This window comes from Centrocercus urophasianus, unplaced genomic scaffold (genome assembly GCF_019232065.1).
Source record: "Centrocercus urophasianus isolate 14NV4802_14NV808 unplaced genomic scaffold, USGS_Curo_1.0 seq_37, whole genome shotgun sequence".
In the NCBI taxonomy this organism is placed as follows: domain Eukaryota; kingdom Metazoa; phylum Chordata; class Aves; order Galliformes; family Phasianidae; genus Centrocercus; species Centrocercus urophasianus.
Genome location: NW_024884944.1, coordinates 3,575,914 through 3,598,870, shown reverse-complemented (window position 1 = coordinate 3,598,870; position 22,957 = coordinate 3,575,914). Strand labels below are relative to the sequence as shown.

General features: G+C 49.7%; 1 protein-coding gene across 2 annotated transcripts in view; it reads left to right on the top strand.

The window, feature by feature from the left end:
• The window catches only part of GRIK4 (glutamate ionotropic receptor kainate type subunit 4), a 124,338-nt gene that overhangs the window by 86,530 nt on the left and 14,851 nt on the right, over positions 1–22,957 (top strand). For both annotated transcript variants that reach the window (XM_042832075.1, XM_042832076.1), the window contains 5 exons: positions 5,440–5,601; positions 9,179–9,331; positions 10,005–10,109; positions 15,167–15,274; positions 16,233–16,436. In XM_042832075.1, the coding sequence (XP_042688009.1) occupies positions 5,440–5,601; positions 9,179–9,331; positions 10,005–10,109; positions 15,167–15,274; positions 16,233–16,436 (732 nt within the window). The remainder of the gene's footprint in view (positions 1–5,439; positions 5,602–9,178; positions 9,332–10,004; positions 10,110–15,166; positions 15,275–16,232; positions 16,437–22,957) is intronic.

The following is a 22,957-nucleotide window of genomic DNA, read 5'->3' as shown; positions in this document are numbered from 1 at the left end:
CAGAATGATGTAAAAATATCCACAGGCTAATTTACTGCGTGCAAATTCATTATCAGCCTCCTTCAGCCAGCTCAGGGGACCCTTTGTGTCAGCAACAGAAGCTCCACACATTTTCCTGGAGTCCTAATGAAAGTGGCAGAATGGAGCAGGTCTGCAGGGCGTTCCTTCCCTGCTCCACCACTCCCATGCCAGGTGCTCCTTCTGTCCGCATCCCCCTTGCAGAAAGTCTGCTCGACTCGAGCGAGGTGGTGTTTGGGAGGGGAGGGGTGGAACTTGGAGCTCCATCAACAAATTTGGTTTATCATAATCCTACTAATAAGGCCACTGTTGTGAATTGGAAGAAATATAAATAGTTTCTGGAAATCCTTGAGATCAGCAGTTCCTAGCAGAAGGGATGCTGGATGCCTCCAAAACCCTGTGGTACAATGAATTCTTGTAGCTCGTTAATTCTGGGTAGCTTGTTGTTGTTGTTTTCTTTCTCTTTTTAATCTAATATATAGACTTCAGACTGGGTTTAAACTTCAAAACATTTATCAAGGAGATTAGGCGGAAATAATCAAAACAATTAAAATTATGACTGTAAGAAGGGAGGTGTAAAGGAGTTTTACTAGTGCCTTGAGTCAGTCTATTCGCTGGGTATAGGTTTGTTCTCTGACAATATTGTGCGGAGGTGTTGCTGATAAAGCAGCTGCCGTATTCAATTTCCAGAGACCAGATAAATCAGCTTCGCTTTGTTTATTTGTTTCCTGTTTTTCCTTCTTTGTTGGATTTATAAAGAGGTTGGTCTTTCGTATAGGGTGAGTTTTCCAAGGCTGTGTTGTCACTCTGGATGCCCATCAGAACAGGACACATGCAGGCAGCTGTGCAGCTCTGAGCTCCATCGCAGCCCACTGTGCTCTGCTGCTGCATGAGGTCGCCAAGCATCCCTTGCTCTCCCCTGTGCCCTAATGCAAGCGAAGGATGCAGACTTTCTTGTTAGGCTTTGACAAATTTTACCTTGCAGACCTTCCTGATTCCCAGTAACTGATGAAAACCTTTTTGCAGAGCCCCGGCCATTCCCTGGATTTATGGTTCGTGTTTCCTGCAGCATGCGGTAGGAGGGCAAACAAATCGGGTTTGTGCAAGGATGCCAAAGCAATTTCTCCTTATTTTCGTTAGCATGAGAAAAAGATTTAGGCAAAACAGTGATTTGTGCCTGCTTGTGCTACCTTACCTGTCTGGAGTCTGCTTTGTGTATTGTTCCAAGTCCTGCAGGAAGTCCAGCTTGTGTTTGATTGCCAGTTGTTGAGTAAATCATGTTCTCAGATACAGCCCAGACCCTCTGCTGTGAGAGCAAACCTCTTTTGTTCCTCTGCCCTCATGCTGTCTCATCCTCTTTGCCTCAGACTCTCTGCCCCCCTGTTCTCTGTGCCCTGTCCTCAGGTCCCAGTGCAGTACTGGACCTCTTTTCTCTTTGCCACTCCTCGATGCCCAGTCTCCCTGCAGAGAAGTTGAACTAAATTGCGTTTATGCAACGTGTTTTCCTGAAGTGCTCTCTTGAAGAACAGCCTCCAAAAATCTTAACGCCTCTCCTTGCATGAGGAGATAGAATGCCCATCCTGAGTGGCATATGGCACACTCTGATGTTTTTGTGTTGTGTCAACGTTGTAAGAGCAACCTGGTTATGGATGGGCAGTTTGCCTAAAGTGTCCCCAAGTTCACTGAGACCACAGCTGCTCTGTAACTGCATGCATGGCCAAATGACGTGGTGCATTGGGTCAGTCCTCCTTACCCACTTGCCCACTCAGAAGGCTGCAATTTGTTGCTGTGCTGAGGTTTATTCCTTCCAGAGGAATTGATTTTAACGCGTGGCCCATTATAAACTTATTGACTCTGTCAATAGTTTATAAATAAATTGTGCCTTTCGAGAAAGCCATAAAATGCTTAACATAATATTGTCCACTTGAGTGAATAAATAAGTGTCTTCTTAGAGGAGCTTAGGGATGATTAGCACATTCAGTTACGCGGCCCTGAGGGCAACAGGATGCTGAGTGCCAGCATGGGAGCTGTGAGCTGTGCTTGAAGGGTGACTGCTTTTCTGAGCAGCAAATACTCCTGCAATGGAAGTTTTCCAACGTGAAGTCTTAATAATAGAGAAATGGAAGTTCTGGCCCAAGATTCTCCTTCCTGTCCTATGTAAAATTAGAGGAAGAACAGTACAGCCTGTTCTGGAGCCCCTAGTGTAAATCAGCCTTCGCCAGGGGGCCGGATCCTTGGCTGAGGTTGGGGCTGAGCTCAGTGCAGGTGCTGAGCAATGGCAATGGCAGCACCAGAGAGCATCTGCAGGAGGCTGTTCATCAGCAGAAAGCCAACCAAGCCCTTGCAGTCTCTTCTAAGCTGAGCCTTGCAGCCGTGTTTCCAATCACTTGCCTTGTTCTGCTCAGTGCCTCAGTTTCCTCCCCTGTCCAATGGCTGCAATCCCTCCCAGTGGGTGCCCTGTGCTTTGCTGTTGGTGTCACAGGGCACCAGGCAGGCCCCGAGAGATGGAGCTGCACCGTATGGGTTTATGATACTAATGGAACAGAGATGATTGCCTGTAAATCTCCCAGTCATAACTCACCGCTGTGACGCCAGAAGCTCCAAGCTGGTGGCTTTAAAGCTATGAATTACTGAGCCTGGCCGTGTGGCTTTTATTAGGCAGGTTCCCCCAATGATCTAAATGCTCGGGTCACCTCAGAGGTTGTGTCTGCTGCTGTAAAGCGAGAAGGCAGGTCGAGTGCTGCATGAAGCACAAACCCAAGAGTGACTTCATCCCCTAATAACTCCTCCAGTGCCGTCTCCCAGGGAACCCCTTTGTATTCAATTAGCTAATGTGTGCCTAGCTCTTTGAAAATATAGAGTGCCATAGAATAGCTAAGTGTTGTTATTTAAAAGCACATATTTAGTGGTTGCAGCCCAGTAGTAGAAGTCAGAAAATCTGCACTATAATTGCCTGGTGCTGCGGCAGGCTTTGCTGTGATGTGAGCAAAGCCTGGGGAGTTTTCTTCTGTAAAAGTTCATTAATTTTGGCTGCAGACCTTGAGGGCCCTGTTTTTCTAAGATCTCATGAAACAGGATATTGACTTTTTGGTGGGTGCTCTGAAAAACAGAACCGAAGAGGGGGAAGAATTCAGGCAGCTGGGATTTGTGCACCTGAAATTAGGCCTGGCAGGAGTGTTTGTGATCTTCTTTGTGCCTCGGGTTGCACTGATGGCATAAGGTTGAGGTCCCCCCCCCTAAATAGAGTCTGCTGGCAGCTAGGAGTTATTTTGCTAATGGCTCCTTGCTCTTACTGCGCTGGAAAGCAATCCTCAGTCCTGCAAAAGCCTCGGCCAGCACTGCAGATAAGGCAGAGTAAGCACCCAAAAACTGAAATGTGGAAAATTCCTCCTAGTTTAGGTAAAAGTCAGCCTCAGTGTGTCTCGCTGAGTCTCCTTCAATGAGCAATTCTTGAATCTGACACCGATTCCCCGTGTGCCCTCTGCAGAGCCTGTCTGAGCCTCATTGCTAAAATATGAACAGTATTTCTCTACCTCAGTGTGATTGTTGAGGAGGTGAATTATGCTGATACTTGCATGCAAAGATGTGGTAGGGGAGGCATCTGAAATCGCAGCCACGAGCAGGATTTCCATCGCTTTTTCTGGCCCTGGGAACCTGCTGAGAAGCACAAGCCCTGAATAGCAAATGAGTTCGTGTTTGCAAACACAGGTTTGGAAATGTCAAGTGTGGTCAGTGACTGTGTGGGAAGGGAGAAAGCAGCCGAGGACAGATACTACTGGCAGCCTGACCCCTTTGCCAAACCTATCTCATCCCATTGCAGAGGAAGCATGTGACTCAAGGAAGGTTTGTGTGTGGTTCACTGCTTGTTTCTGACCTGGAGTCACTGAAACGCTCTTGTGGGATGGACTTAAGGAAGAGGGTTGGAGTGTAAACAGCGCGGGAAAGGGGCTCCCCCAGCTGCTGTGGGCCCCATGAGTTGGGGGTGGCTGCTTTATGAGCGTGGCTGCAGCAGAGATGGGGCTTTCTGCAGCAGGAGGTTTGCCTGGAAGATGGCAGATATGGTGGCTGCAAGAAGAGACAGAAGCTCGCAGCGAGCATCCACCACCAACACGAGATGAGAAAAAGCTGATGTCAGTATTAGAAGCAGCCCAGATGTGGGGCTCTTGGCACACAGCATTGCATGTTCCTCCCCCCGTGCAGGGCATTCGGCTTTGCCCCTTGCACCATTTCCTCCCAGCCCTGGCTGAGAGCTGCTGCTTGCAAGGGCTCTGCACATCCGGGAGCTCCTGAGGCCCTGCTCCTCATTAGCCATCTGCCCTCCCTGCACCGGTTGACAGGATGCCGTGGGTAAATGGATAACCTGTCAGGAAGGCAGGAGGATAAAATCATTCAAATGAATCAATAGTTTGCAGGCAATTTCATGTTACCTAGCGCTAATGCGGTTGTGTCCAAAATGCACTTAATCCTGTGTCTGGTCACATCCTCGTGGGAGTTTGCCATGCTGGAATGATCTTGTAAGTCCATGTTTCAGAGATTTACAGACATTGTTCCTACGTGCACACATATGCAGGAAAGATAAAAAATGACTTGACTCGCTGAGATCTCAGAGTCCGTGGAGCCAAAAGACATTCATATTAGTGATGGAACAGAATGGGTATCCAGCAGTTTCTGAATGTATTACTCCCACCTTCTCACTCCATTGTAGCAATTAGCAAAAGAGGAATTAGTGAGGAAGGCACCATTATTTCCTGTTAATAGGACAGGGAGGCCTGGACGCTTCTCCAGGAAGCTGACGTTGTTGTATAACCACTTCCATTGACGTGAGCAGCAAGTAGAGTTCTCCTGTTTTGCTTGTACTTTTTCTTAGCACGGTTCTTGACTACTCCAGATGCAGGTCTTCGCAGTTCAGTGGTCCTAGTGGCCTGAGGATTCCTCCTTGCAGGGCTGGGATGGACAACCAGTGTCTGGGGCTCTCAACCATGGCAAGGAGCAGTGGTCTCATGGGTGAAAACAGAGCTGGGGTGTTCCCTGAGCCTCTCCAGGGGTGCAAACTGGCTCTGGCTTAACTACAAAGCAACAAGTCCCTTCTGCAAAGCCTGCTAGCAAGTTTCTGGTGTGGTTAGCATGGACTGTGGCTCAGAAATGAAGTTTCCAGAACCTGTTTCAGAGGATTTGGGTCTTACTGTGGAACTTCATTTTTGCTGACGTTTTCATGAATGGCCACGCAGAGCCCAGTTGCAATCAGCAGCCAGGTTTTTCCTTATGGGCTGGCGGATGGATTTGAGCCCCAGCTGGGAGATGATAAGGGCAACTTCTTGTAGCTGTGTGACCTGTCTTCTCTTCAGTTGTATCACGCAGCTTTGAAGTCTTTGGTGCCTATTCTCTTTTCCTGATCCTTTTATCTCTTTGGGGATTCTTTAGGAGTTTTCGCTCCAGCGCCTGGACAGCCAGTTGGATGATCGAGTCAACATCCTGGGATTTTCCATTTTCAACCAGTCTCATGCTTTTTTCCAAGAGTTTGTCCAGAGCCTCAACCAATCCTGGCAGGAAAACTGTGATCACGCTCCTTTTACTGGACCAGCAGTAAGTAAAATCCTTCTCACCACCTCTGTTCATCAGAAGCTTCATCATCCATTGGGACCACGGGGTAAGGCAGCGAGGGGGGTGAGAAAAACTTCATAACAAGGGACCTTTGGGAACCAGGTGGATGTGGAGCTGGAGGGAGCTTGCCTGCACTTGACTGTCTGCACAGCTTTAAAGAAAACCCAATCCTAATTTGAATTAGATTGAATTAGATTGCAGGGGGTGGTGCAGCCTCAGTTTGGTGTTTCCCTTGTAAAGTTTATCCTTGTGTGTTTGCCTTAGGAATATGGCTCATGGAATAGGAAGGGGGAGTCCGGGTGCAAACAGCATGGGAAAGGCTGGGCTTAGGCAGATGCCAGGAGACTGTGTGGTGTTGCTGCCCTGACATCTTCCTGATGATGAGTGCTGAAATCCTCCCCAAGGACTCCTCGCAGCTGGGAGGTTTCACACAGCAGCACGGCCAGATTGGGATGCAGGGGTTGTGGCTGCAGCTGGGGGAAGGGAGGGAGAAAATACCATCCGTGGAACCATTGGCAGCTTTTTTAATGAGCTCCAAGTCCCCTTGACAAGCTGCTGCAGCTTGTGCTGCTGAAAACCTCCTTATTATCACTACAAAGTGATCTTGAGTGGACAAAACAAGGAGATTGATGCCCTTTCTGTCTACATCCTAATGGTCTGACACGATGTTCAGGCCATGGCGGGTGCGTGGCTGGGACCAGCTGCTCTCCCACATCCCAACCCTGCTGTGGTGTGTGGCTGCCTGCCCTGCTGCAGCTCTGCAGGGTCACAGCTGGGAGGCTTGCTCTGTGTATGATGGCTGCAGGTCTGTTCTGAGGCATGAAAATAAATTTCCTTCTGATAGAACAAACAGAAGACTGTAGGAAGAGGAGCTTTGCAGGTGTGATGGGGGAATAGCTGAGCTCATTGCTCCCTTTTAGGCTGCATTGTCTTGAACGGCTGGCAAAATCTGTAGGTGGAAGGATGCAAGAGTATGTCTCATTGCGGCACTGTTGGGGTTTTTTTGTTTTTTTGAAGAGTGAATGAGTTCAGAGCTGAATGGAGCTGTTTAATTCGTGAGCCTGAGCCTAAATCACCCATCAATGCAGTATGAAGCCAGCTGGATGTGCCTTTCGTTCATTCCCAAGCACATTCAGCAATACAGTGGGCTTCCTCCAGGCCAGGGAGGACATGGCTGGACAGAGGGGCTTGGCCACACTGCATCACCCTGCACAAATCACAGATGTGGAATGGAGACATGAAGGGAAGCAATTTTTCTCATTATATCAGAGGGCCTAGAGCACTATGGAAAAGTGGGCTTGGTCCTCCTGAACTGATGTGAAGGTTCCCTCAGTGCAAGGGTCCACCACCATAGGGTCGTGTCCCAGGTGGTGAGCACAGTGCCTTGCCCAGTGAAGGTACAGAGCAGAGGTGATGTGCAGAATGCCCAGATGTGTTTCTTCTGCTGTGTCTGCCAGGGAAATCCATTACTACTTTGCAGCATGTTGTCTCTGAGTTCGGAAATCTGGCAGGTCTCATCTCCTGGAGTGCATCCCTCTGTCAGAACATCCCCCTTGTGTCCTGGGAAGCAGATATCTCTTATTGAAAAGAAGGAAGCTCAACAGCTGGAAGTAACAGGAGGGAGGTTTCCCGTGAGCTGCAGCATCCCAGGGCTTTCTTGATGGAGCTGAGAAAGTGTCTGAGGGAGGAGGAGGAAGCTGCTTGCTCTAATGCCATTCTCATTAATCACGTTGCAAAGAAAGGAAATCAGAGAAAATCATTCAAATTACAGATGGCTAGATTAGGTAATTAGAATTTAGACTAAAACAGATGTTTGTAATTAAGTGTTTATGTCATTGAATAAAATCCAGATTGTAAAGTCTATTTCATAGGATTTTAATGGTTTTAATTCTGTGTTATGTTTGGGGCAAAGATACAAATGACAAAAAAAAACCCTTGTCCAAACCTGGACTGGCCAAACCTGCTCGTGTTTCCCTGGAGAACAGCTTGCTTTTAAGCATGGCCTTTACGTGGGAGATTTCTGTAAATACCAAATAAAGCACTGCCTTTCACTTAGCTGTGTTTAACCTGCTGGAGGGGGGAAGGTATGCATCCACCGAGGAGCTGTGGCACGCTGGGATGGAGATGAGAGCCTCCTGTTCCCTACGGAAAAGACTCGATTTTCTGCATCACAACCCCCTCCCCAGTTCCTAAATTGAAATTGCATGAGGTCTACCTGAAATCTCAGCAAATTGTTGGAGGTTAAGGAATAAAATATTCCAATCAATAATGTCAAATGCTCCACTAATATCTACAAGTCTCTTGCTCGCCAGCTAATAAGGGATCATTAACTGCTCAGAGAAAATGGAAATCAAAGTCTAACAGGAGGCAATTAAAAATGTGAGGCCGAGGTTCTGGTTTGGTATGAGATGGCAAAATTTTCATGTCACAGGGGTTGCGTTTGCTGTCATAATATTTTTGATCAGCCAGCTGTGATTAATTTGGTTCCTGATCCAGGAAAAGTAATTGGTAGCCATGTATGATATCCTGTAGCTGGAATGGGAGTCAGTCCACCGTTATTAAGTGTGTGGTAAAGAGCTGCACTGAACAAGGGCCAAGGAGAGGGATGGGTCAGAGAGGTCCTGCTAGAAGAGCCAGTGTGGAAGAGAAAAAAGGAGGGGCAGGGAAAAGGATTTGCCAATTGCTTTAAGAAGCAGTTAACAAAAGAGACATGGCAGTCAACGAGGTTCTAGTGCTGCTCTGAGTAGGACCAGGCAGGGTTAAGTCTGGCTTGCTCTGTTCAAATTAGCGATGTGATGAAGTCCAGGTTTCATTGGGCTGATGGAACTGGGAGAGATGGTCCCTGCAGGGCAGTGGGAGGAAGCGAGCCAAGCTCTGGGAGGAGCAGAGGATGCTGAGCTGCTTTAGGTCACCAGCAGGACAGAGCAGCCCTGACTGCAGACAGACCCATGGCTGAGCTGGAACGGGGAGGGATGCGCTGTGAAGTAGCCATGAGGAAAATGTAGCCTTGATAGCAATGAGCTTCAATGGCTTAATTCCAGCAGAGTCAGGAAGTGATGGTAATTAGAAGTGAGATCTTATTCACAACAGTGAGCACGAAGAGCAAATGGCCAATTATTACCTAGATCAAAACCCCCGGAACGGTTGCACGTGGGCAGAAGACACAGTTTGTGAGGTTTGGTGGACAAAGGAATCCGATGAAAGGCAAGCAAAGGTGAAAAACAGAGGGGACGAGCTCCGTGGTTCTGGATGTGGCTTCACAATGCCATTACAGAGAAGGTAGCAGTCAGCAGGAGAGTGGAGGCTGCGGTGAGGGAGGAGATGATCTCAATAGGAAGAGCAGATCTGAGAAGCAGATCTAGCAGAGCCTCATTTCCCATGGATCTGTTTCTCCCAGCAGTGCAGGAGGGGAGGTTCTCTGGTCCCCAGTGGTGGCTCGTGCCGCTCAGTTGTCTTACCTTCTGTGGGTTCAGCATTCTCCTTGACCAGGAGATTGAACAGCTGTCCCCAAAGGACCGAAACCCAGAAGACTCATTTCCTTTCATTCCTTTCTCCCCAGCTCTCCTCTGCCCTGCTGTTTGATGCCGTGTACGCCGTGGTGAGCGCCGTGCAGGAGCTGAACCGCAGCCAGGAGATCGGCGTGAAGCCGCTGTCCTGTGGCTCTGCCCAGATCTGGCAGCATGGCACCAGCCTGATGAACTACCTGCGCATGGTGAGGCTGTGAGCAGGGAACGGGCGCGTTCTGCTCGTGCTGGCACAGCTTCCGAGCACAGAGCATCGATCGCTTTGAACGTAGCACTGGGAATGAAAGGAGAGGAGATCTGAGGGCTGGTTTGTCACTGGCCTTGAAAGGACATGAAGCTCCCATTTTTTTCAGGCTTTGCTGTAGAAAAACTGAAGTTCGGTCTTTTTTTTTTTTTTTTTAAACATGTGAATGTTTCTAAGTGATTTGAGTTCTGTTTTGAGTGAACTTGAGCTGATACAAGGTCAGGCAGTACAACTGCTGAGAGCTCAGTGCCAGAGGTGAGCTTTCTATGAAGGGGGCTGAGCTATTTGAATGTAGAAGTGTAGTTACCAGCAGTGACCAAGCACAGGAGCAGACCCCTGGATTTCAGCCGGAGTTCATCAGTCTGAGCCTTCAAACGGAACCAGGCCAGGCAGAAGGCATGTGTGTTGTGAGTCTGCTTGGGCCACAATCAAAATGCCATTAGAAGAGGAAGTTCCATGAGTATTTCTCCCCAGACAAGGATCAGCTGAACCTAAACCTTCTGTTGCTGTGACCCACACGTGCGAACCCCTTAGCCAAAGACAAGTACACCCCATCAGCGTCATGCTGCTGCTGCTGGGAGGGCAGCCAGGTGTGTAACTCACTCTCTCTTGGACAGGTAGAATTGGAAGGTCTCACCGGCCACATCGAATTCAACAGCAAAGGCCAGCGCTCCAACTATGCCCTGAAAATCCTGCAGCACACACACAGTGGCTTTCGGCAGGTAAGGGTGGGTGTGTGAGTTGGATCTTGGCAGTGCCTGTGAAGCTCGTGCTGGATGTAAGGTCACATTCTGGTCACTTTTGTTCTGAAGCTTGTGGAGATGCACTAAGTGATTTCAATGAGGAAAAAGTGTGGGAGTTCCCCAACAGCAGGCAAAAATTGGTACTTCAGCTAAGGCTAAGGATGCTGCAGGGGTCAGAGCTTGGTGTCACCTATAGCAAACCGTTGACATTGTGTCCAAGGAATACAGCCTTTACTGGCAAACCCAAAAAGCATTGGAAACCCTAGAAAAAGACTTCATGTGCCTCACTGCCATGGTGACAGCTCTTCAGCTGCCCTTTTTTTCTGAGAGCACCGCTTCTCCTGGATGCTGGCAGAGAACCAAAGCTGCAGTACCTTGCTATCCCACCCCACTCCATCAGAGCATCACAGTCTTAGGAAATCTCTTCTGGTCCAGCAGCAGCGAGCTTTAGCCTTGGCAGGACGTGGCCTGCCAGTTCTTACCTGTCTAGTGACAGCTCGGCTTTGATGCTGCCTTTAGCTGGCTCTGAGTGAGATGGGATCAGGACAGCCTTTTCCCCACAGTGGGATCTCTCATAGCACCGATGCCCTTTTAATCATTCCCCAAGCCCATCACGCTCTGAGTAAAAGTGACAGATCCAAGCCCATCCACATTAATAGGAGACTGCGTTCAGCTGGAGCAAGGGAAACAAATGCTGCCAACCTCGCTCTGACTGCTGTATTTTTGATGTGTTTCAATGTGGCAGGGAGTTCACATGGAGTGCATGGGTTCTTCTGGAGCAATGCTTCTCCAAGAGCTCCACAGAGAGCCCTGGCTGCAGCATTCCCCCTGGCAGCCCTGTGATGCGGCTCAGATGACAGAAGTGATGGGTTTTCCTTCCCAGCAGCCAGTAACCGACCTCAGAGTTTGGAGGCAGCTGATTTTCCAAGCCCCAGAAACGCTCTCTCCTCTCTCTCCTTTTCTGTTTTTTTTTGCAGGTCCCAGAGGGATCTGGAAGAGACATTGATATGACAGTGATTTAGCATCTTTTATAACACAGAGCCCCTGTTTAAAGAGAGGATCTTCCCTCTTTAGCAGGGGATAGTACAGGGGCCTCTGCTTGTACTTCAGTTGGTGCTGGATTGCTCTGTGTGGTCTGTAGTTATGCTTTTCATAACTCACAGCTTGCAGGCTCGCTTTGGGGATGGGCTTTCCCAGCTGGAGCTGTGAACTCCATTGCTGCAGAGGGAAGCCAAAGCCCCAGAGGCTGCAGCCGTTCCACCGCACCGCGGATGCTTATCATGTTCTCGCCTAGCGTGCTTCTTGGAATAAAAATAACTAAATAAATCATTAAAATCATTTAATTAAACCCATCGTGAGGGGACAGGGTAAGGAACAGACATCCACATCCTGGGGGCAATCGTGTTCCCAAGGGTTATATTAACTGATTTGTCCAGGCTCTTGTTTGAAACTATTCCCTTATTTTTAATCAAGCTCACGCTCTCTGCCCATTTCTCTGCCTCTCTCACTCTCTTTCTCTCCTCCACCCTCTCTCCTTCCATCTATCGAAGCCACAGGGACTTCCAGCTCATCAGCTTTGATAGAGAATTCACCGATCTTGAAGCTGATCCAGATCTCAGCCAGCAAACAAATTAGAGACAGTTAGGTTTTAAAATTTGCTGTTGCTTTTGGGCAAGGAGAGACGGGGCTTTTTGACATCCAATTTTTAATGCATTTATGTAATGTGCTGAACGTGTTTTTTCCCAGTTTAGCTTAACTAGTGGAAATTTTTCCCCAGCCAGATGAAAGCTGCTCTCTGTTCATAGAATGCGCGATAAAGCACAGACTCATTAATGTGCCGGGGATCCATAGATCTGACAAGGACTGGGTTGGTAAATGTCATCTTTTTATTTTCTCCTTTTCTTTACCAATACAAAAGAGCATCTCTAAGGTACCCGGCAGCAATTTGCAGTAAACCAAGAGCTCAGGTTTAGCAGCTCAGCAGGAGGAGGAGGTGAAGAGGGGCTGGGGTTTTCCTGGCCCCAGGGAGAGGCAAGAGGATGCCCCACGATGGGCACCCCACCCTAACCCCACCTTTAGCTGCTGTGTCCTGCTATGGAGCAGTGGAAGCGATGGGGATGCTTAATTGTTACATTGATGAGCTACAGATGAGCAACCAGCAGACAGCTCTGAGATCTGCTGCAGTCCTCACTGCCACATCGATGCTTTTTAGTTGGCAGTCAGCTAACCGACATTAACCTGTGGGGCTCACTCCTCTTCTGCATGCTTTCAGGGACAGATCCTGCAAAGTGCCAGGAAGCTTGGTGTGTGTCCTGCTTGGTGATGCTGGGTGTCCTTCTGGGAGCACGGGGGGTTCTGGGGGCTGTGTGCATGTCTTGGGGCTTGCAGGTTTCTGTGGCCACCTCTCGCTGTGTCCCCTGCTGTCTGCTGCAAGGGAGGTTTCGCCTTGGTGTCACGGTGTCCTTCAGGAGTGCCTGGCAACAACGTGCAGTGTCCTCTGAGGGTCTTCATTTGTTTGCTTAATCCCCTTTTCCACCCCTTCCAGAAAATCATTCCCTCCTTTCCAGGCTGATGAAGGCACCATGTACCCAGCACCTACTTAATTACATCTCCTACTGGCACAGTCCCTTCCCCGTCGGAGCCGACAAGGATCTCCAAATGGAGGCTTGATGAGAAATGAGAGCATTTTGCACTCCTTCCTTTTCCCGGGGCCAATGCAGGACAGAGGGTGATGAATGCAGTCTGTAGGACAGTGCTTGCTAACCAGAGCCTGGAGGAGAGCTGTGCTCCTTGCAGCGGTGTCTGCTGTCTGCTGTGAGACAGATTCAGGACTGCCTTTACCTTAATTTTTAGGTAGAAAATAATTAAGGAGTGATAAAGGCCTCTGAAGTTTACGGAGAAGTCTTGCCTTGTCATCTCTCCCTGCCATCAGCTGCCATTCAAGCCCGCAGGGCACTGGACAGAAGACTTCATTAAAATCATTAGTCCGAGTGGTATTTTGTCATCTCGTACCATGAGGAGCTCGCAAGCCTGGCCATCACTGATGTGGTCTGAGTGGAGGAGCTGCAGGCGCAGGGGAGCCGGCACTGCTGATACTTCACTATGGAGATGTGAAATCTCTAAGTGCCACTGATCCCCTTCTGCAAAGCAGCTGATGGGAGGGGTCTTGTCTGCCTGCGGGGACACAGCAACGTCACGAGCAGTGCCACCTCCTTGCTTATCCCAGCCTCGTGCTCCTGCTCCTTGGGTGGTTCACGCTGCGACCCGGTGTTTCCTTCCTCCAATAACAAAGATGAAGAAACACCTCCTGCCCCGTGGCGCTTTGCAGGGGCATGGAGAGAACTTCTGCACCTGGCCACAGCCTGCCACCAGGTGGTACCATGCATCTCCAAAGGTGGCAGCTCCAGATTGCAGCCAGGTGGCTGCACTGCCCTCACTGCTCTCCTGGGAAAGCTTTGCCCGTCACTTCAGCTCTCCTGATCATTAGAAGCCCTCCTCTGATTTTCCAGCTTGTTTATTTCTGGCTGGTTTATATCTTTTTTTTTTTTTTTTGTGCTACAGCTATCATTTTAGCTTCAAAAGCTGTTCTACCTCACTGTGATGGGCCTCCTCCACCTGGTGTATTTATACAGACCAATCGCATCCTCTACTAAAAACTCCCGCGTCCTAAAAACCATGAAGTCCCAGTTCAGAGCCTTAACAACGGGAGCATCTCAACCACGTTTGTGCAGAGCATTTGATTATTTCCTGATGAGCTTCGCAGATGAATTTGTTTTCTGTTTTTCAAAGGCTCTTCATATGTAGATAGAGATGATTAAGATCACCTTGACATCCATCTTACAAGACAGAGAGGGATCTGACAATCCCAGACATCCCCTGACACGTTCAGCTTCAGCTCTGGCGAGCAGCAGGAGAAGTCAATTAGTGGTATTGTCATGCTGTGAGGGGACAGTGAGAGCTGGAATGGGGCTCTGTGAGGTGAGGGACCCCGGCACTGGGAGCACTTGGCTTTGGTGCTGTGCTAAAAGCAAGGTCACATCCGCTGCGCTGCCAGAGGAGGAGGCGGTCAATTAGTCTCAATATGCCAGCAGGGGAGAGATGAATTGGAGAACAGTGAGGGCTGTTGAAACTGAAGTTAATCTGTCACTAATCTATGGTTGTGAAATCTAGGGGGGAAAAAAAACAACAAGGAAGCCTTGTTTATGGCTGATCCCTTGCTCACAGAGCGGTTGCTGCAGAGGGGTGGTTGTTCACCATTGCAACAAGAGGCAGTCCTTCGTGCAGAGGTGGGGAATGCAGGCTGGGTCAAAGCTGCCCTGTGTTCCAGCTGAAGGTGTGCTTCAAGGGCTCCATGTCCATGGATGAATGGCAAATCTCCCAGTTTAGGAGCGTGATGTCTTCTGGTCTACGTATGGGAAAAGACAAGGCTCTTCTGGAGGGCGTAAGGGAGCAGGTTCCCAATCTGCATGCTCTGAGCTGCGTGCTGGAGGTGCCGGTCTCCCTGTCCAGAGCTCTGAGGGAAGCAGATGAGACTCTTGGAGTTAAAATTAGGATTTTTGCTATTCCTCCCCCTTGCTGAAACCTGCGTCACAGCTGAGTCATGACACTCTTCCCAGCACTGGGGTCAACTCCCCAGTGCTGCCACCAGAATTAATGGCAGACACCTGCAGGGGGACAGCAAGGGTTCTGCTTGCTTTCAGACATGTTACAGAGACAGAGCAAGGCGAGGCAGCTGGAGGCAGGAGCCCCATCTCCCCATTGCTGAGCTCTCACCATGAAATCACAGCACTTCAGCATCTCCTGAAGTTCTCCTCATTCAGGGAAGGTTTTGGCTAGGCAGTGGGCCACCAGGCTTGTGTACCAACCCACCCATCCCCCTGCCATACCTCTGTCAGGGTGCGTTGCAAAGATAACAGAGCACTCTTAAATTCCTTTTACAGGGTCAGCCTGTTGGCTGTCAGTCACCGGAGCCATATGGTGGGTGCATACAGTAACTCACCCTGTAAATTTCATTATTGTGTTGTTTATCTCTCCAGATCGGCCACTGGCACGTTTCTGAAGGACTCAGCATGGACAACAGGATATTCTCCTCCAACATATCTGACAGCCTGTTCAATACCACGCTCATCGTCACCACCATCCTGGTAAGTGAGGGAGTCACCTGCATTTCCCATTAGCCCGTTGCCAGCCCAATGCTTAGGGGTGTCAATCAGACAGAGTATTATTCTGTCCTCCTACCCCTCTCTGCCCCCATTACGCAGTGCTGCACACTGATTTCATAAGGAACAGACGATCAAATCTCTAATTACAGCACTGAGGACAATTCATGACAGTGTAATTAAACTCAAGTTGATGTTTCATATGGAAATGATATTTGATGAGTTCAGAAGCAGCTGGGGAGAGGGCTGGGATGGGGATAAGTTGCCATTTTACATTCATCTCTGAATGATGTTCTTGTTTTCTGTACAGCTGGTAAGTTGGAAGGGACAGTTGTCCCTTCTACCCATAATAATTACTAAAATTGGCTAAGATGGGTGCAACTTCTATGAAGCGTGACTTCACAGGTACAGGCACCACCATCCTCATCTGACAGATTCCCCTTTGAGGTGCTCCCTACCTAATGCTGGGCTGGCTACCCCATGGTTTTTCCAGTGCTTCTGCTCCTGCCTTAACGCCCCTCAAAATCCTGAAGCACTCTGAGCACTGTTCCTCTGTTCCTCATTAAGTTTGAAGAAGAGCCCAAGGTGGGGAAGAAATTCTGTGCCAAGAGTCTGGGCTCTGTGCATCCTTTGTGAGCTCAGGTGGTCACTGGGCTGCTCTAGCACGTACTAGAAGCAGCCACCAGAGGCAAATCCCTAGATTTCATATCCTAGATTGGGATGAACCTCCAGAACACCCCGTAACACAGGTGGAGCCAATGAGCATCGGTGCAGAAATGGCTCTCCTGGCTTTTCCTTGGGTTCCCAAGCCATCTGGTGAGCTGTCTCATAGGGATGGATGGGACAAGAGATTGGTCCTGGTGCCTCATAGCAGAGCCCCCTCCCCTCCACACCGTGCTGCCCCGGCTAAGATGGGAATGACAGCTGCCCAGTTTCGATGCAGGAAAACCCTTACTTAATGCTGAAGTGGAACCATCAGGAGCTGGAAGGAAACGACCGCTACGAGGGCTTCTGTGTGGACATGTTGAAGGAGCTGGCAGAGATCCTACGCTTCAACTATAAGATCCACCTGGTTGGCGATGGTGTCTATGGAGTCCCTGAGGCAAACGGCACGTGGACAGGGATGGTCGGGGAGCTGATTGCTCGGGTAAGTGAGTTAACTGCTCCTTTTAGCTGGGTTCTAGTGGGACTTGGCAATGAAAAGCCCCAATGCTTTATTAAGTGCTCCAGGATGGATGAGGGTTTTAGCCTGTGTGCGAGGCTCCGACCGGAGGATCCCTCATTAATGTGTTCTCCGGGTTGCAAATGCATTTGTTGTGTCGGTGCGGCTGTGTGTGAAGCAGGCAGAGCAGGCGTTGGGACCTCTGGGCATTCCCAGGGCTGTTTGCTTTGCTCAGACTCTGAAGTTCTTCTGAATGTTATGGGTTTTTCTTTTTTTTTTTTTTTTTCTGCCTGTGAAAGATGTAATGAAAATTTGAAATGGAAGAAAACACAGGGACTGGCAGGGGTCAGAAAAATACACTGGCTGGGGCAGAGAGGAAGCAAGTAGAAATCACATTTCTACCTAGAAAGCTGTTGGCATTTCGGTGCCTTGGCTTTGAGTGTTGTTTTCTGGAGAGGAACGTTTTGTTTGTTTGTTTGTTTGCAGTGTGTGCATTGAGATCTTGCTGAGGTTCCACTCTGTGGCGTGCAGCTGGAAGGAGCTGCTGGCTCTTGCTGGGTTTGGTAGCATTTATGAGCTCCTCCAGCCTGAGCTCCCCCGCTCACACTCTGTTTTCCTCTGCAGCTGAAGGTGCTCCTTCCCCAGGGATCCCAGGGCTTAAATGCACTTCATGAAATGCTCGCAGATCCTTAGTTAAACAGGCTTGGCTAAAGCTAACATCAAGATTGATGCTATTTAAACCACTGTTCCCTTGCTCACTGGTTCCTGCACTGTCCTGTCATTACCAATATGCCCATGAGAACTCAGTGACAGATTCTCAGCTGGTGGCACATCCACAGTGAGGTTGTTTTTGAGAATGTCAGTACTAGAGAAGCACCTGAGCTGCCCCATCATTACCTTCCCAACATTGTGCAAAGTGGAGGAGCAGGGGCCCAAGCCCATCCCCTGATTCTCCGGGCAGAGACTTGAGCTGAGCATTCCTACATGATGTCCCCCAGTATCCATCTGATGTCCCTTAGCTGACTGATGCTCAGTTCTCCCTTAGGAGCTTCAGCTCTGAGCCAGGTGGAGCAGCTCTGGGGGTAAGGGAGATGCTGAGGGCTGGGGCAGGGCACACACCAGGGGTCTCTGCTCAGCTTGTGTGTCCCCTGGGTCACCTTCCCCAGCAGTGCCAGCTCCTCACGCCAGCTGAGATCCCCCTCTGTCTGCCTCTCCTGAAGAGCCTTCTGTACGGTTGTTTGCAAATGCTCAGGGCTATTGGCATAGTTTTTAGACATCTTTCACTCTGCGTATATATATATACACACACACCAAGTACATATAAAGCAGTTCTGCAGCATTTCTTCTGGGAGGCGAGCAGGAAGGCGCGTGGAGCAGCGTGTGATCTGTGCAGGCAAAGGAAGGGAGCAGCCGTCAGATTTTTGGCCTGCTGACCCTGGCAGTGCCTCCCCATTAAATGTGAGCTTCTGGAGGGTGTTTTTTGGTGGAGATAAGTGTTTTAACTTCATCTTCACACAGAAACAATTTGTTTCTTCTTCAGCTCGAGCCTTATTTAGGAGGATTTTTCTTTCTGCTTTGGCAGGAGCTGGCAAATTCGTGTGAGGCTGAATCAAAAATTGAAAAAAGGGGAAAGGTTTTGTCTGCTTTGTTATTCCTAGGTTGTGATGGGTCCCAGGGTCAGGCAGGGCAGAGGTGGCTGTGTGCATGCATCCCATCCTGGGACCACTCCAAGCAGAAGAGCAGGTCTGCTGGCTGCATGCCTTCTTCTATCAATGCCTTCATTCCTTCACTCCCTCCAGCTCAAATCCGTGCCCCTTTAGCACAGGGAGGGCGTTTGTCAGGACACAGACCTGCCACAGGTATCAGGACATCCCAGACCCAGAGGTGAGGTTTGACAAAGGGCTGGAAGCTCAGAAGCGTATCCAGCTCCATGCAATACCTTCCCACTGTTTTATTTTCATCTCCGGAATGCCCCCGTGGCAATGAAACTCACAGCAACTACAGGCTGTATGGGAAAAGTGTTTCATTTTACTGCTTCTGGATGAACCAGCTATTGATTTATTCCTAAGCGTTGAAAATTCTATTACAGCTAATTGTACGCTGTGGTATGATTGAGAAGGGCATGGTATAAATAAACATAAGTTTGTTGTTGAACCAAATTGACAAGTATGTATCTTATCGACCTGCTCACAAAACTGCTGAGGAGCTGAGGAGCGCAGGGCTGGGCTGGCTGTGGGGCAGTGGAAAAGCAGCAGGGGCTGCTGGGTCTGTGCCCTCTGTGTTCAGATCTGGAAACCTCTAAGCACTGTGGTCTGATGGAGACGTGGCTTGGGAGGAATCAAGGACTCAGACCCATTCCTTAGTGAAAGACATCTCAAACTGGGAAAGTAGCAAGCTGATCAATCGCTGTGGGCCAGGACAGTCAAGCACAGCTCCTGTCTGCCAGGCAGGGCAGTGAGGCCGCTCTCAGGATGGAGCAGGTTTCCCCTTGAGCCCTGCTGGCTCTGGCATCAGCAGACTTCAGCCTCCAGCAGTCAGGCTGACACCTTACACACCTGCTATCTGTAACAAGCAAACAAGGGGAGCAGCAAATCTTCCCACCTCCTATTGTTCGGAGTTGGAGCCTTTGGGGACAATAGGGCTGAAAGAATTATGGCTCACTTCTTCCCACCACACTACAGAGCCTGGCTTTGACTCCCTGATGCTGTCTTGTCTTCCCTTTCTCTCTCTCCCCAGCACGTCCTCGAGCCAAAATGAATTCACTAGTTAGCTACAAACCAACAGATGTATTCTCTAGGCAATGTGACAGCTCTCTCTTTGTTCCGCCACGGCTGGATTTGCTGTCTGGGTAGTGGAGCCCTTTGGTGGCTGTGCTTGGTGCCCATACCCCAGCTTGCAGCGCGTTGCTGGTGTTCAGCATCCTTACTGGGTGTTAAATGTCCTTGCTGAGTGCTCGGTGTTCTTGCTGCTCCTTGAGATGGCTGGTGTGAGGCTTGTGCTGCTGCAGGAGGTGTTTTAGGGTGCATCAAGGGAGAAGAGGCTGGTGAGAGCAAGGTTGTGTTTTTGCTTCTGCACAGCATCGCTTGGGGAGCAACATGGAGTGCAGTAACACCAAACCTTTGGCTTCTGTGTCAGTTGTCTGAATCTGGCTGAGATGAGCAATGATTAAAGCTCTCTTTAAAGTGAGGGAGATCACGGACTGTGCACCTCATGCCTCCTGCTCAGAAGCACCAACACCAAGAGCTGGAAGAACTTTAAAGCTTTTGAGGTGAGGTTTTCCAGCTCAGTCTCTAGTGACCAGTTGCATGAAGGTGCTTTACAGTCAGACCCTCTCCTCCAACTGCTCCAAAAAGGGAAAGGAAGGAAGGGAGAAGGATGGAGAAGTTATCCGCAGATTGGCAGAGTCCTGCAGTGGGTGTTGAGTGAGAAAAGCTGTGCGTGGGTGATGGAGGGAGGGGGAGTCTGTGTGCACAGTGCAGCACTGCAAACGTGATGAGAGAGATGGGAGAATGGGGGTGAGGGAGATGGGAGAGTGGGGGGAAGGGGGTGGGAGCGTGGGGAGCTGTGAGCAAATGGGGTCTGCACGTGCTGCTGGTTTTGGCACATGCAGGTTGGTCAGTGCAGTGGGAGCTGAGTGGGTGTCCCTGCAGGCTTATGGGTCCCATTCCCAGGGAATGGGCTTGTAAGGGCATGGGAACACCTGGCACAAGCTTTCTCCTCCGGTTCCTAGGGACAGTGCAGGTGAAAGAATGCAGATGGAAGCAGACCTTAGTGCTGATGTCTGCTCTGATTGCTGATCACCCCATCCATGTTAGTAATTTAAATGGAGGGTGGTAGCCTCTGGGGCATTCTGGCTGTCACTTTGCATGTGGCAGGATTCATGCATGTCCTTAGAAAAATAGTTTGGAGTGACCAGTTAATAGTCTGGAGCAGCAGCACTCATCGCATTGGCCCAGCAGCCAGCATCTCTGCTGCTGAACAGGCTCAGTGAGATGCTGCCTGTCCCAGAGTTGTGCTGGTGATCAGGTGGGTCCTGGAGGCTGACAGCTGATTTTGGCTTTGGAGAAGCCACTTAGAAGGAAGGCTTTCCCTGCCCTCAGCCACACTGTATTGTGCTGGCAGTGCAAGCGGAGAGGGCACTCGTGTGCCTGGGGGATTTATGAACCGAGGTGCTCCTGCAAGAAATCCCAGCCTCGTGTTCCCAGGGCTGTCCCTGTTTTGTCAGCACAAAGCCTGACGCTGCTCGGGCTCTCCCTGCGTGCTGTGTCATACCTGGACAGTGGATTGCCACTGGGCTGACATCGGCCCCATTCATCACCACTCCCTCCTGATGAGCCTTGTCAGCAGCCTCAGTGAGGAGATGGATGCCTCCTCCAGGCTGGCAGTCCCTGCAATATCCTTCTTAAAGCTGCTTAATTGTTGTTCCTCTTCAGGAGCCTGGCTCATTCCCTGTGCTTTTCTCATCCTTCCCAGTGGCAGCATCAGCTCGGCTGCTCCCACAGGCAGTGCTGGGTACAGCCACAGCAACTCCTGCCTTTATCTCAGGCAGCTTCCCCTCACCTAGCAAAAAGTTTGGCCTCGTTTGAGAGGTTTCTACTCCCCAAATGCCCTAGGTCTTTTAATAAGCCTATTCCACGCTGACATGTATAGCTGAAATTGTGCTGGAAGGCTGAAAATCACGCAGTGTTTGCCCCTCTTTCCCCCATCCTTTCCCTCCTGATTTCCCTTTTCCCAGGAGTGGATGGAGCTCAGGAGCAGAAAGCAAAACCCATTTATTCCCAAACACACCATTTGGGCTCAAAACTGTAACTGCTACCCATGCTCAGGTGGGGAGGATGGAGAGCAGAGAGCTGCAGAGCTCTGTAACCAAGAGACGCTGACCTCACTGAATCACACAAGTTTTGTGAACATCAGGGAGCAAAGTCGAAAGCATGAAATTGATGATATTCAGGCAGAGAACACATCGCATGCCATTCCCAGATCAAAGTTTAGCACTGTCAGAAATCAGCCCTTAACTTCTGAGCCTGGGAGAGAGGAAGGGGGAGTCTGACAGAGCGGTGCTGCAAGCAATGCCAGGTCTGTGCTGCAGGGAGCAGGTGGGGATGGGCACAAGCTCCAGCAGCCTGCGTATAGCTGGAGCTCCAGTGGTGGCCCTGCAAGGGCAGAGGGTGGGCAGGAAGGGGATGGGCAGAAAGAAGGGGGCTCTGGCAGGGTTGTGGGTGCACTGCACAGATGGTGAGTTCTGCAGGTGCTGCTGAGGGCAGCCAGGGGAACACAGGGCACCTCCAGATCCAGCAGGTCAGTGCTCAGGGCCTTTTTCTTGGTTGCACCTTTGGTTGCAGCACACCTGACGTCTGTTGGTGTGTGGATTTGTTGATGGACTTCTCCCAGTTCTCCAAACTGAATTCAAGTAATCCGTTGTCAGAATTAAGCTGTATCTTTGCAAAGGGCTTTGCTGGCAGAGCTCCCCCCAGGACAAAGGTACCTGCAAACCTTTATAAGCAATAGACAAGGGAGATTTAGTGAGCTTTAGGCTTTCCCTGCAGATAAAATTCCTTACACACCGCGTTCCACAGATGACTTGATTCCATCTTTGTAATCTGCTGCTGTTTACACGGGGCTGAACTGCCCGTGCACAATGCTATGATTACCAGTGCCTTTTAAAAACCCTGTGGGTAAATGTCTGGCTAGGCAGAAATTCTCCCCAGCTCATAATTCATTCCAGCCTGAACCTCGCAGGAACCTGTAATAGCTGCTTGGAAACAATTGCAGAAATCTGGCACCAGTCTTGTCCAATAAAGCCGTCCTGCGTGGACTATGAAATATCACCTTCTCCGTGACCTGTGCACCTTATTTGCTGGTGGGCAGGCTTGCCAATCACCGTGCCTTACTTTTGCCTTCCCTTCCTCCTGCAGGCTCCAGAAGGGCTTCTACAAGCCTTGCCTTCTATTGGCTTTTCTCCTCATCTGCCTTTAAGCGTGGTGGAGATGGAAAAACATGGGGCAGACCTTGGCCTGGAGGCACTTGGCCCTGTTTTTCCTAAGGAAATAGAACAAGAGCAGGGGCAGAGAGCACGGTGAGAGGGGTGCACCCGCAGATTTGCCTTTGTGCAATGCATTTGAAAGTAGGGCACGGATCCAGGGAGATAAGCTGCATATTTTATCGAGTCGTCAGGCCTGATGGTGCCTTGGCTTCTGCACAGACCTAAGAAACTCGGGGACAACAAGTGCAAATAGCTTTCCTTTTCCCCCTCCCCTTCTTTTTCTCCACATGCATAATTGTCATCCTGCAAAGCAGGCAAACAAGCGTATAAGAGAACGGGGGAGGTTTCGTTTTTACAGAAAGCAATTACAGACATTAGAAGAGCTGTGGTAATAAAAATAATGTTTAAAATTCAAATCCCTTATCTACATTGCGAGGATATTCACATCGCAAGAAAGTATTTTATCTATTTTTTTTCTTTTTTTTTGCCCCAATCTCATTTGCCGTTGCGAGTCAATCTGGAA